Raw genomic sequence first — 13818 nt, 5'->3', positions numbered from 1 at the left:
AAATTTTTAAAGTAAATAACGAGAAGCTGTTAGCTGAAGTTAAAGAAACTTTCAGAGTAAACCACGATAAACTTCTAACAGAACTTCAAGAATCTTCTGGAGCCACAGATAAGAAAATTCAGGAAGTGTCTGATGTTATTAACAACAGAGTGGATGGCATTGATAAAAAGGTGTCGGACTTGAATAATGTTCAATGTCAAGAAGAGGCAGTTGTAGAGGCTTTAACTGAGAAGCAATGTAAAACCAAAATTAAATGTTATAACTGTGGTAAAATTGGTCATATTCAGCGAATCTGTAGAGCACCAAGAAAGCGAACCAGATATGTTTCACCATCAAGAAATAACCAGCTGGCGAATCATCAAGCATTACAGGAGCCACCTTTAAAAAGAGCTAGCACTGAGGCAGAGGATTTGGTATGGGCCCGTGAGGAAGTGGAGGATTGTATAGACAATGGTTTGTTGGTGTTGGAACTGTTGGATTGCTTGGTCTGTCCCGCAGAGAAAAGATCATCAGGCCGGGTTCCAAGATGGGTGAAGGTGCTTCAGCAGAAAAAGAAATGCATGAACTCGTTCGGAGCCGAATTAAAATGATAAATGACCAAATGAAAACCAGATATAGCTCACAAAGTAATAAGGGTTTGTCATCCAAATTAAGGAATCACTGCAAAGGACCACATAGGGCAGTTAAGAAATTGGACGACATGGTTTATAGAATACGTAAATGTGGAAGACTGATATCGGATTTGCTATTCAGTAACATTTTTAACGACATTCGCTGTCGGTTGAAGTCAGCTGTTACTTAAAGCAGTTTTTTTTTCGTTATGTTAGCGACAATAATTTAAGTTGTGTTTATTTAATCGATAAAGTGTATTTGCAATTTTTTTTTCGTCATCTTCATGTTTTGTAGCTGGAACTATCGTAAAAATAATGGAAACACAATTTTGTTTACTTAACTTATTCATATTTACAATAAAATATAAAAAAATAAGTTGAAAAATAGGGGAATTTGAAGATTATACTACTAATTATTCACCTGGAAGAAGTAATTATTTTTGTTCGCGATGTCCCAAAAGTAATCCTTTACATTTTGGAAGGAAATAAGTTGTTTTGTTAGTAGAATTATTCATAAAATTATGTATTTACTAAAAAAAATAAATAAAAAAAAGTAAGTCGCAGCCAAGTGTCGAACCAATAACCTTCCGATTGCTAGTCAACGTTGTACTCACTACACCACTGGTTAATTATTTTATTGTGTGTCAAATAATGGTTTTCTACTTTTCGCTTATTTTGATATTTTGTAGACAGAGATGTCATATCTTAAACAATCGTTAAAAATAAATTACTGAATCACACTATCGTTACTGCAAGAGATTATTTATGTCGATAAACATTACGATTGTCGGTTCGTTAAAAGTTCGTGAATCGCACTACTGATCTTAAATCTCTTATTTTTCAATCGAAAATGTGTGGAATAAAATTTGCAATGAGCTTAAATATGTAATAAAATCATATCTCGAGTGAAATGTTTAAATTAAATTTAATCCATAGACCTTGGTGTTGCAACCATAGAGAAACATAGAGCGGAAACTAGAAAAAAACTCAAACAAAAAAATTACTCAAAATAATCACACATACAAGTGTTGTTTTTGTTTTCACATAGTTTTTTCAACTAATACATTCTCACCACTTAGGTTTATGACAACTGAGTTAGGTCTTTGACAGGAGAGTTTCCGCTCTATGTCTATTCTCTATGGTTGCAACTTTCTATAACATTTTCCTAGATATTTTGACACAAATAAGATATTGAGTACGCCCAAAAATTATAAATTTAAAGACGGAAAAATTTAATCGAAATATTTTGGAAATAATTTGAAAACATTCTAAACTTTATTTGATACAAACAAGGCACTCTAATGTATATTTAATTTACCGGAAGTGAAAATAGTCTGAAATACAGTGGTCTATTTGCCCATTGACACAAAAAGTAATTAATTTTAAATCATCTACGTACCATTTCGAAGATAATGGTGCAGATTTAGGTAATATGATATTATTTTAAATTGCAGGTGTAATTTTTTATCGAATGTGTAATTTTGGTGTGACCAATGTGTAATTTATAATTCTCTCGGTGGCAACACTGGTTATGTTTGTTATTAGTGCAGGTTGCAGCGCCGCTGGTGGTGAGATGGCACCTTAGTCAAGCCAACAACCTTTATTTAATTATCTTACTTTGGTGGCGTTTTAGTGTTATACCATTATACATAAAATCATTATACATTAAATCATGCAATAAATTTTCCAAAATTTTAATAATGAATGGCGTTTTTTAAGCGGTCTGCTATTATGTCGTATTGTCATAATGTAAAATATTTGTTTAGTTTAAACAAATTCTTGGTGTGCTGCAAACAAAAAAAGTGTTATTTAATGACACAAATAAACACACATAGTTCAAAAAGTTTATTAGTATATAACTTTTTTGTTTGAAACCCAAAAAAAATTTCTTTAAACTAAAAAAAATATTTATGACATTATGACAATACGACCTAATAGGAGACCATTTGAATCCCCCAATTGTTAATTTTATTTTCATACTTAATCGTAGTCTCTAAGGAATTTGTATTTCCATTGACTTAATAAATAAAATGAAATACTCTGGCAAATCATTGTAAATAGATCATTATAAACGTACTTTGAAAATCAGTTATTGATTCATGCAACATATTGACGACTGTTTTATCGCAAAATTACATTTAGCGATAAGGCTCATTTTTGGCTTAACTGGTTTGTTAATAAACAAAATTGCCACATATGGAGTAAGACCAATCCACAACAAACTTATTATAACAATTACATCCAGAAAAATTCAGCGTTTGGTGCGGTTTACATGCTGGTGGCATCATCCGACCTTATTTCTTCAGAAATGAAGCCGGAGCTCGTGTTGCGGTCAATGGAGATCATTGCAGATCCATGATTTTTTGTTTGAACGGAGACCGCAACCATTGATTTATTGAAATGCACCTCTCTATTGGCCTCCAAGGACGAGCGATTTGACATTTTCGATTATTACCTCTAGGTCCACGTGAAGTCACTGGTTTATGCTGATAAACCAGTATCAATTGACGCCTTGCAGGCCAACATTGTTCGTGTTATTTGTGACATACCATCAATTCAATTCCAAAGTGGTCCAAAATTGGACGTCCACAATGCGCTTCATCAAAAACAGCCATGGTGACATATCCCCGAAATCATCATATTTTTTTCTTAAAATTTACTTTTTTTCTGAATTTTTAATTTCAAGTTCTATCCGGCTTAAAAACACACTTTAGAACATAACATTTCCAGAGCGAACACAAAAACAAATATTGGTGGTTTATTTAATTTACTAAATATATACGTTAATGCCATGTTTCCACGGCAGTCTGAATTACTTAATTCGGGTTTTGAATTACGATTGCGAATCAACCTGTTTACACGACAACATTCGTAATTCAGTTTGACATTTATTTATTTCTTCTTCTTGTTTTTTTTTCTTCTGTTTACATGTTTTGTTTTTTTTGTTTGTTTAGTGCGAATTTTAAATTTGTAATTTGGCAATGGATAAAAAAGGTAAGTAAAAACATAAAATTATAGCATTATTAATTAAACAAATATAATTTAATTAATATTTTCATTATTAGAAAAAAGAAAAATACGTGAAGATAATTTTGGAGAAAAAAAATTTGTGCAGTTTTTATCAGTACATTTTCACGTACATATGTGCCATAAATTAATAAATATTTCGTAAAAAGGTGCGTATACAACTAAATGGTAAATTTATTTTTGGAGCTAAAAATACCAATAATTTGAAAAATTTCCTCCAATTTTTATACTAATCGATGTAGAATTTCAAGCACTACATAATACAGAAATATCAAACACTTTTTTTTAAGTAGAAATTTATAACCGATTATGGCCAATAGGCTAGGTTGTTGAAAATAAATAATAATATAAAAATAAAAAAAAAAACTTTAAATTCAATTTCCCAAAAAAAAATTTTGGGCTTACGTGAAGATAACTTCGGGACGACGAAATGTCAGCAATGAATGCATGTTGCAAAAAGGGCTATACAGTTTTAATATTGCGCAAAAGCAATGATGTGACAATTGCAATTCTGTGTATTTTGTTGTTGAATTGCTAGTATTTAGTTTGAGTAGAAGGTGCCACGTCCACTATTGATAGTCCGTCCATTCTTGTCCTAAATATTAATATTGATGGTAGAATAACCGTACAAAATTTATGGACTCTATATCTTATATGGGAAGTGCCACGCCCTACGTGTCTACTACTCCCATTTTTTGTCTCAAATATTTAAACAAACGGTGGAATTGCGCGTATAAAAAGACATACAGGAACAATAATGTAAACATTTAAAGCAGCCATATTAATTTTAAAAAATATGTTTGTATATGTAGATGTTTGGTTCCATGGCCACAAATTACGTAAAATTATAAAACAAATTTCAGACAAAGTTTGAAGAATCTTGTAAATTTAAATATCCAGATATTCAAAATTTACAAAGTTTTAAGATTCTCGGAATTTTAGTTATCCAGTTATTCAAAATTTACTATTAGGAGGGTCCTCACCCACTGTTCCGATGCCGACTATTTTTACCCTACACCACCATAGTGGGGAGGGTATTATGCGATTGTGCAGATGTTTGTAACACCCACCTTAAAGTATACCGATCGACTTAGAATCACTTTCTGAGTCGATTAAGCGATGCACAGTGGTATGAGAATAAAAAAAGAGGGAAATAAATCTGTAACTTCTAAACCCTTACGCCGATTTGAATGAAATTTCACATGCGCAAAGAGGAAGTGTAGTCGAGTTTAAGTTTTGAATGTGGACCTCATGAGCCCACCAGGAGCGGGCCCAGGGGTTCCGAAAGTAGGACACCTCGGGTATGTTCAATTTTTAAAATGAACATACTCATCGAGCACTACATAAAACCTCGTTGTAGCTATCAATTATCTCTTATAGCTTAGGAGATATTCGCATTTGAAAATTTAATTTTCAACATTTTTACCCACCCTACTCCTGTTTTTTGGTTATTTACATTCATAAAAATGTGCTCGATAAGGAGATTCTATATGTGTAATTTTTTTTAAATCGGAACACAAACGAAGAAATTGGATTATTTTAAAAATTGAACATACCCGAGGTGTCCTACTTTTGGAAATCCTGGTCCCGCTCCTGGTGGGCTCATGAGGTCTAAATTCAAAACTTAAACTCGACTACACTTCCTCTTAGCGCATGTGAAATTTCATTCAAATCGGCGTAAGGGTTTAGAAGTTACAGATTTATTTCCATCTTTTTTTATTCTCATACCACTGTGCGATGTCCGTCCGTCTGGTCGGCTGGCTGGCTGGCCATGTAAACCTTGTGCGCAGAGTACAGGTCACAATTTTGAAGATATTTCGATGAAATTTGATACATATTATTTTTTCGGCTCAAGGACCAAGCCTATTGAAACTGGTTGAAATCGGTCCATTATTTCACCTAGCCCCCATACAAATGTCCTCCTGAAGTTGGACTTTATCGGTCATAAATGTTTAATTTATATATGTATTTCCACAAATTGCGCTCCAAATAAGTTTTATATACACAAAATTCATGTCACCAAATTTTGTTACGATCGGTCCATAAGTAGTCATAGCTCCCATATAGACCCGCTTCCGAAAATCACTTTAACGTGCATAAATCGCTTAAACATTTTGGTAAACACACAAAATTCAACATAATTAACTTTAATATAGACATAAATCACACGACCTAATTTCATGGTGATCGGTCCATAATTGGTCATAGCCCCCATATAAGGCCCACTTCCGAAAATCACTCAAAAATATAAATTATTGAAATTTTAAAAGAAAAATTTGTTTGCTCTTTTACTTAGTGTATGGTATTATATGGTCGGACTTGACCGACCATACTTTCGTACTTATTTTAGCTAAACTCCGTACGATTATAACAAATTGGTCAGAGTTGGGGGTAGTGCACTAAATGTTGAGTGCAATCAATATTTCACTAGCACTAAATATTATTTTAAAAAATATATTTTTAACTAATTTTCATCAGCTTTAGTGGTAGTGAAGCTTATATTTTTGTCACTAATATTTTTTAGTGATATTGATATTTTTTTAACTATAAATCAATTGAGTGGTAGTGTAGAAATAAACACTAAACTCAAATAGTTAAAAAATTTAACAATAACTAAAAAAAGCTTCAATAATTTTCTTTGCACTAATATAATCAAAATTAGTGATCATGAAGTTATTCCAGTTTAAACTAGAATATTAAATATACAGATGTTTGTTGAGCAAGCTTCATAGTGTTTTTCAGCATCCGAAGAAATAATAACACAAAAAAACACTGATAATGTAGGATTCTTAGATTTTGGGGAAATTGACAGTAAGTGAAAAAGTTATTGAAGAAATTACTTTTATTAACATCTTCAATATTAGGACCTTCAACCTTTGTGCAGAAAGATGGCATAAAAAGTGAAATACGTGCGTTCCTTTTAAGCTCGGACACTGATATTTGCAGTCTCAAAAAATATCCAATAATAAGGCAAATGTTTTTTAAATTTAACACGCCTTTGGCTTCTTCTGCTCCAGTAGAGCATTTATTTTCTTTTAGTGGAATGGTGGATTCTCCTCGGAGAAATAAATTAAGTGATTCGAATTTCGAAAAGCTTGTTTTAGTTAAAGCCAATAATCGCTAATTATTTTCTGTGTAATTGCTTATTTCTCTTTTTATTGTAATTTGTGTATTTATATACCGCTTTTACGTTTTTTCCTTAAATTAAACTACGAATACAGTAAAACATTTCTTTGTTGTTAACTACATTATCACTATTATTGAGTGAGGCTTATATTTTTCAACTCATCACTAAACATTAAAAAAATTAGAGAATTATTTTACACTACCACTAACTATTAGTGATAGTTAAAAATTATGAAATTGGTTCATACAAAGTTTAAATACTTTTACCATTATAGTTCTCCAGATATTCCAAATTATGTACATATTTACTTTGTGTGGGAGGTGCAACGCCCGCTAATACAATCCCGACTATTTTAAGCCAAAATATGTAAATTAATAAGAGAGCTATTCGGACAAAATCTGAATAATCTCGTAATTATATTTCCCAAGATATTTAGAAATAACTGTTTACTTTGTATGGAACGTGACTCGTCCCCTGTTCCGATTCCTCCTATTTTTTGGACGAACTTCATGCAGTGATACGAAATTGATTCACATAAAGTTTGAAGATTTTCACAATTCTAGTTATCGAGATACTGGAAAATAACTATTTACATTGTATGATAGGTGCCATGCCCACTAATACAATCACGCCTATTTTCAGACTAAATATGTATAGTGATAAGAAATTAATGCGTACAAAGTTTAAATACTTTTGCAATTATAGTTCTTCATATACATATAAGAAATAAACCATTTACCATTGCCCATTTTCATCCAAACCATGTAATAATATAAGGCTGCTATTCGGACAAAGTTGAAGACTTCCACAATTATAGTTCTCCAGATATTCGAAAATAACTATTTACTTTGTATGGGAGGGTCCTCACCCCCTGTTCCAATCCATCCCATTTTTGGGTAAAATTCATGCACTGATAAGAAATTCATTCGTATAAAGTTTGAAGACTGTCACAATTATAGTTCTGCAGATATTAGAAAATTACTATTTACTTGGTATGGGAAGCAAAAAGCGCTCAATGGTACTGAAGAAGTTTTGCGGCTTTCACAATAATAGTTCACCATATTCACCAGATATTCCTAAATAACTATTTACTTTTTATGGGAATTCCCACGCCCACATGGAATTTCAAAATAAAAAGTATCCTATTGTTCCTTCCAGATATAGAGGAACATACAGTAAAAATTTCAAGAGGATCCGTCTAGTGGTTTAGGCTGCTATTAGTCACAAATAAATAAACAGACATTCATTAATTTTTATATATTGTTACGTTTTTACCTTTTAAAAACGGAGGTTTATTTAATTTAAATAAACCGGATACTTTTGATTCAAATAAAAAAAAGTTTAGTAGTTTAAAATTGTAACAACTCTTTATTTATTCAAATTTTCAACAACATAATTAAATAGTCACTCAGTGTTTTTGTACTCGTTTATAAATTCGTAGAAATACACACACTTTATAATGATTCTTCAAATTAAATTCAATCGTTTGGCGTTCTCACTGCCAATTTATATGCGCTGCATTACCATCTAGAAAGCTCTATTTCTACAATGATCTTCAAACTTGAATACTCGAATTCTAGAGCTTTCGATGTTAATCATTTAGTGTTGCCATACTTACAAACTATGCTCAACTCAAAGCTTTTATTCAATGTTATATGTTCCACATCAATGTTAATAATACACACAGATATGTTAAAGTTTGAAAAGCACTGCCGTTTCAGAGGTATTATACAACTTTAAACTAGCCGTTAAAACAGTTATTTTTAAATTCAAGTACAATTACGTTACACTGACCCCCGCTAAGCCTGTTCGTCCCAAATAAGCATAGATTCACTTTCCCCATATGCAGCTAGTCGTTCTAGATTAGATCTCAGGCTCTTTTCTTTTCGAATTCTGTACACTACGCCATGTAATTTCTTGTATGGTACATCCCGATGGGTTAGTAGTGTGGTAGACAGTCCTTTCTTATGTAGTGGGTTATACAGCAGTAAAAGCTGGACTTCGTTAAATCCTTCAGAATTCGCTGCTCGGTCATATATGGCTTTTATTTTGTCGCTTGTCAATTCGTCCGGGTACGAAATTCATGAAGTTCGTTAAGGTCATCTTGCTCTTCGGAAGTGTTTTCATTATTTGTTGATGAGGGATTAATACCGAATTCTAAATCACAAGGAAATTTGAGTTCTGTCCCGAAGACAATTTTTGCAGGTGTTTGACAGGTTGAGTCGTGAACAGCTGATCTGTATGCCAATCGAAATTTCGGTGTGTTTGTTCCAGTCCATCTGGTGTGCACTGACCACTTTTCTAAAATATTCCCCCAGAGTTCGATTGAATATTTTGACCATGCCATCAGATTAAGGATGCAGTGGCGTTGTTCTGGTTTTTCTTCTTCCTTATAAATATGGCAGATTCAAAATTTCTACCCTGATCCGAGTGCAACTCCAGTAGAACACCATAGCGGCAAACCCAGTTGTTCACAAATACGCTTATAACCGTTTTAGCTTCCTGATTGTATATGTCATACACATACCTCTGGCCATTTGCGGAAATAATCCATAACCACTAGAACGTAACGATTCCCGGCATAGCGACATCCATTGCAATCCGCTCGAATGGCGCACCTTAGTTATTCTGCTGAAGTTTTCCACGACTTCTGCTTACTGGGCCCTTCGCTGCTATGATTTGTGGACAATTGGCTACCAAATCGGCTACTGCTTCCTGACAACCAACCCAATAAAAATGTTGTTATAACTTTTTCAAAGTGTTTGTCACACCAAGATGACCACCTCTGGAACCGTCATGGAACTTCGTTTATTGTAGAGGATGGTACTACAAATAGATTTGTCACTGTTTTACCATCAGCACTTTCCATATGCGGTACAAGCAGCCATTTAACAACTGTAGACTATTCCATAGGGCCCAATATGATTTCACCAGTAGACTTTTGGCGGATATTTCATTGCGGTCTGGCCATCTACCTTCTTCTTTTGCCAATATTATTTTCGCCAGTATGGGGTATTTATCTGCGCTACAGACCAATCTTCACTGGACTCTATGTGCATTAGTCGAACGTCGATGACACACATTTGTAGTGCTCGATGAGGAGATTCTATATAAGTAATGGTTTTGAAATCGGAGCACAGCCGAAGAAATAGGATCGTTTTAAAAATTTTAATTTGTATTAAATATTTTACGAAAAAAGTAAATACATATGTATGTATGTATGTATGTAGATATTTGTATACCCTACACCACCATAGTGGGGAGGGTATTATGCGTTTGTGCAGATGTTTGTAACTCCCAAAAATATTAGTCTAACACCCACCTTAAAGTTATTTCATTATTTCACCTAGCCCCCATTCAAATGTCCTTCCGAAATTGGACTTTATCTGTCATAAATATTTAATTTATAAATGTATCTCCACAAATTGCGCTCCAAATAAGTTTTATATATACAAAATTCATGTCACCAAATTTTGTTACGATCGGTCCATAATTAGTCATAGCTCCCATATATACCCGCTTCCGAAAATCACTTTAACGTGCATAAATCGCTTAAAAATGTTGGTACACTCACAAAATTCAACATAGTTAACTTTAATATAGACATAAATCACACGACTTAATTTCATGGTGATCGGTCCATAATTGGTCATAGCCCCCATATAAGGCCCACTTCCGAAAATCACTCAAAAATATAAATTATTGAAATTTTAAAAGAAAAATGTTTTTGCTCTTTTACATAGTGTAGGGTATTATATGGTCGGGCTTGACCGACCATACTTCCTTACTTGTTTTTATTCTTATTTTACTAGGAATGTTTTCGAACAAAGCTAACATTTCAATTTAATTGTTTTGTTGAATTTTGTATATATGTATGTACAGTTGCGAGCATAAAAAATGCAACGCTATGCTTTGTATTCTTCAACTGGTATGATTTTGCTTATAACGGGATCCAATTCTCCCCATCTGCTATTTTTGTATTCTTTGAGGCCATAGTATGACATTTTGTCAAATTTTTTTGTACGTAAGGAAAATTATAAAATTTTTAGTAAAATCAGTGGTAAATTTGTGCGAACAAAAAAAATGCAACTCTAATGAAATTGACTAAATTTTTAAAATTTTGAAAAAAACAATTATAAAAATTTAATAAAAACTATAATACTGTTCAATACAGTAATTTACTGTTAATACTAATAAATTCAAGGATATGAAATCTACAAAGGATTACAGAATTAACGAATCATATGACATCATGTGGTCTGTAAAAATTATAAATAATGTAATCATAGTCAAATATCCATTTATTTTGGTAAGTAAACGAATTCCAACACAGAGGAAGACAACTGTAAATAATATTAAATTTAACTCTGTTCCTATTTCATAGAATCCTATATTTAGCTTACGTGATTACTAAGCTATCGCAATTTTTCACTATTTTAATTTAATATTTAAGGAAATATCTCTGACTAGACGGCCTGAGTAACAGATCTAAACTATCAGACTCCAATAAATTAAAATTACGTTAATTGATCTTTCATCATATCATACGACTGCACTATTTTAAGTATAAAGGACCTCCTACGAAAAACATAGGCGCTTAACTTATGTTTGTAAATAATATATGGTTTATTGGATTGGATTCTTCTTATTATATTTACATCATTAAATTATCATTTAGAGGTTACAATAGCCATTAATGTCCACATGTGTTCGTTTGGGTAGCATCAAATATATGATGTAACCTTCCATGGATCAGATAACATAGCCTTGATTATGTCAATGTCTAACATTTTAGTTTTATTTTAATAAAATCTATTCCAAAACTATACATCTAAATTATTTCGGCTCTCTAATCATAGCACAATTCTTAATTATGTACAGTGAGCCGCAAAAGTGAGTATACACCAAAAATTATTGGATATTTTTTAAGATAATGAAAATTCTAAAATTTATCCATGATTAAAATTTTAAAGTTTCGGTTTGATAGAGATTGGCTTGAATAATATCTTTGGTTGTGAAAAATATAGATTTAAGTCGGACTATAATGATTTTCATGATCTTAAAAAATCAAAAAATTCGCTGCTGTTTACTCACTTTTGAGGCTCACTGTATATCTAAATTTTTATAACGGAATAGGACCATGGCGTTTTTTGGATAAAATGTTTATCCTTTTGAATTTTAATGTCCTTAAATTTCTTTGTATTAATAGTAAATGATGGTAATGCAACATTGTTAGAGTTTTTAGCAATTTTTTTCAAAATTTTAAAAATTAAGGAAATTTCAGTAGAGTTGCATTTTTTTTGCTCGCACAATTTTACCACTCTTTTTACTAAAAATTTTATAATTATCCTTACGTACAAAAATATTGGACAAAATGTCATACAATAATTGCCAATGATCAATAAGAATATAAAAACAGCAGATGTTGACAATTGGATACCTTTTTGAGCAAAATCAGTGCTGTTGAAAATCACATAGCGTTGCATATTTTATGCTCGCAACTGTATGTATATTATCAATATAAATGCAGTATTTTTTTCAAATTAAGAATACTTAATATATTAAAATGAAGTTAATTCAAAATCAACTTCATGTCAAGTATTAAAAACTGCTCAGAAAACATCTTGAATTACTTTCGAAATCCTTAACTAAAGTACGAGTTTTTTTATTTTCAAAAAACTTATATAAACGAACTTTAAGTCCTATTAATATATCATTTTTTTATCGTATCTTTAATATAAAACTTAAAAAAAAATTTATATTTTTTTACACTTAATTTATTACTTTTTCACTTTACCATAATTTCTGAAATACTATCGCCCAACATTGAAGAACCGCTTATTGCTTGTTGGTAATAAGGTCCAATTCTTGCGGATGAGGGTTGACCTAAGTCACCATGAATCCCATATCTTCCTGTTAGAGATTCGGAAATGGCTCCGTAGATGATTGCGTCTCTGTGATCTATTGTATTGTGATTACAAGAAGAACTAGATTTGTGAATGTTTCGTTGTTTTTCAATACTATTTTCTGTGTTTATTGTCGGTTTAGAAGTTGTTTGTGAAATATTTTCAATACCATTTCTTATTTGTATGGAGTCTACTTGTTGTTCATTTATGTTGTCTCTATATAATAAAGGAAGATCTTGACGTTCGAGAACTGTTATTTGTCCATCCCAATCTGTAACTATAGCATTAGTCCGTAACATTTTGTTTATTTCACTATTTGTACCGATTTTTTTAATATTGTATTTATTATGTTTTTTTTTTGTGTTAAATGCTTCAGATGTTCCGTTTTCAACTGAATCTACATATGTATATTAAGAAATTCGCATGCATTTTTATTATTTTGTTTTCACTCTCATTAAATTTTAAGCTGAATTAGTGAATTTATATGTAACATATACACATACACATGTGATAACCCGGCAGTCTCTCTTATCAGCAAACGTCCGCATTTAAATCCCCTTTAGACTATCACATTTGCCGACACACTATTGGGACAGTAACTTACTGCATCTTTAAAATAAAAATATAAGTAAATATGTAAATATATTTTGTTTGATATGAGATACGAATCGCAGCCTTTCTTTCTTTTTATTTATTTTTACTCTCCCAGTAGTGTGTTGTAAAATGATCGCCTACCCATAGGGTAGAACTAGTGGCGCAACTAAGAGTAAAATATATTTAAAATATTTACTCTCCGCCATACTTTATGGCTGACAAATCGAAACATGTTAATCAATGTATTTTCTTGTTGCAAGACTTAGGTTTTTGTCTCTCAGTATCGCTTTTATGTATATTTTATTTTATTGTGTAACCCTGCATTTACACATGCAAGTGAATTGTTGAATGCTGAGAATACGTATTATTATCGTAAAATTTTATGTATAAACACATGCAAGTAAAAGTTCATTTTTAAAATATTAGCGAAGGAGAACAAAATAACATTATAGCGAATTAAATAAATAAACCCTTATAATATACGCATTTGTTATTTTTAAGTCCATCTGTGGTTTAAAACCTAATTTTAATATTTTTATTAATTACAATAAAG

At 31.7% G+C, this 13818-nt stretch overlaps 1 protein-coding gene across 1 annotated transcript in view; it reads right to left on the bottom strand.

Annotated features, from left to right (window-relative positions):
• GrlHz (Gustatory receptor-like Holozoa) overlaps positions 1-13042 on the bottom strand; it is a 77969-nt gene extending 64927 nt beyond the window's left edge. Inside the window, exon 1 of the mRNA XM_065513736.1 lies at positions 12563-13042. Coding sequence (XP_065369808.1) covers positions 12563-12970 — 408 coding nt within the window. The 5' untranslated portion in view covers positions 12971-13042. The remainder of the gene's footprint in view (positions 1-12562) is intronic.
• Positions 13043-13818: the final 776 nt, after the last annotated feature.

The sequence above is a fragment of the Calliphora vicina genome, chromosome 5 (genome assembly GCF_958450345.1).
Source record: "Calliphora vicina chromosome 5, idCalVici1.1, whole genome shotgun sequence".
Classification (NCBI taxonomy): Eukaryota; Metazoa; Arthropoda; class Insecta; order Diptera; family Calliphoridae; genus Calliphora; species Calliphora vicina.
The sequence above is the reverse complement of the archived record's forward strand: the minus strand, read 5'-3'. Positions and strand labels throughout refer to the sequence as shown.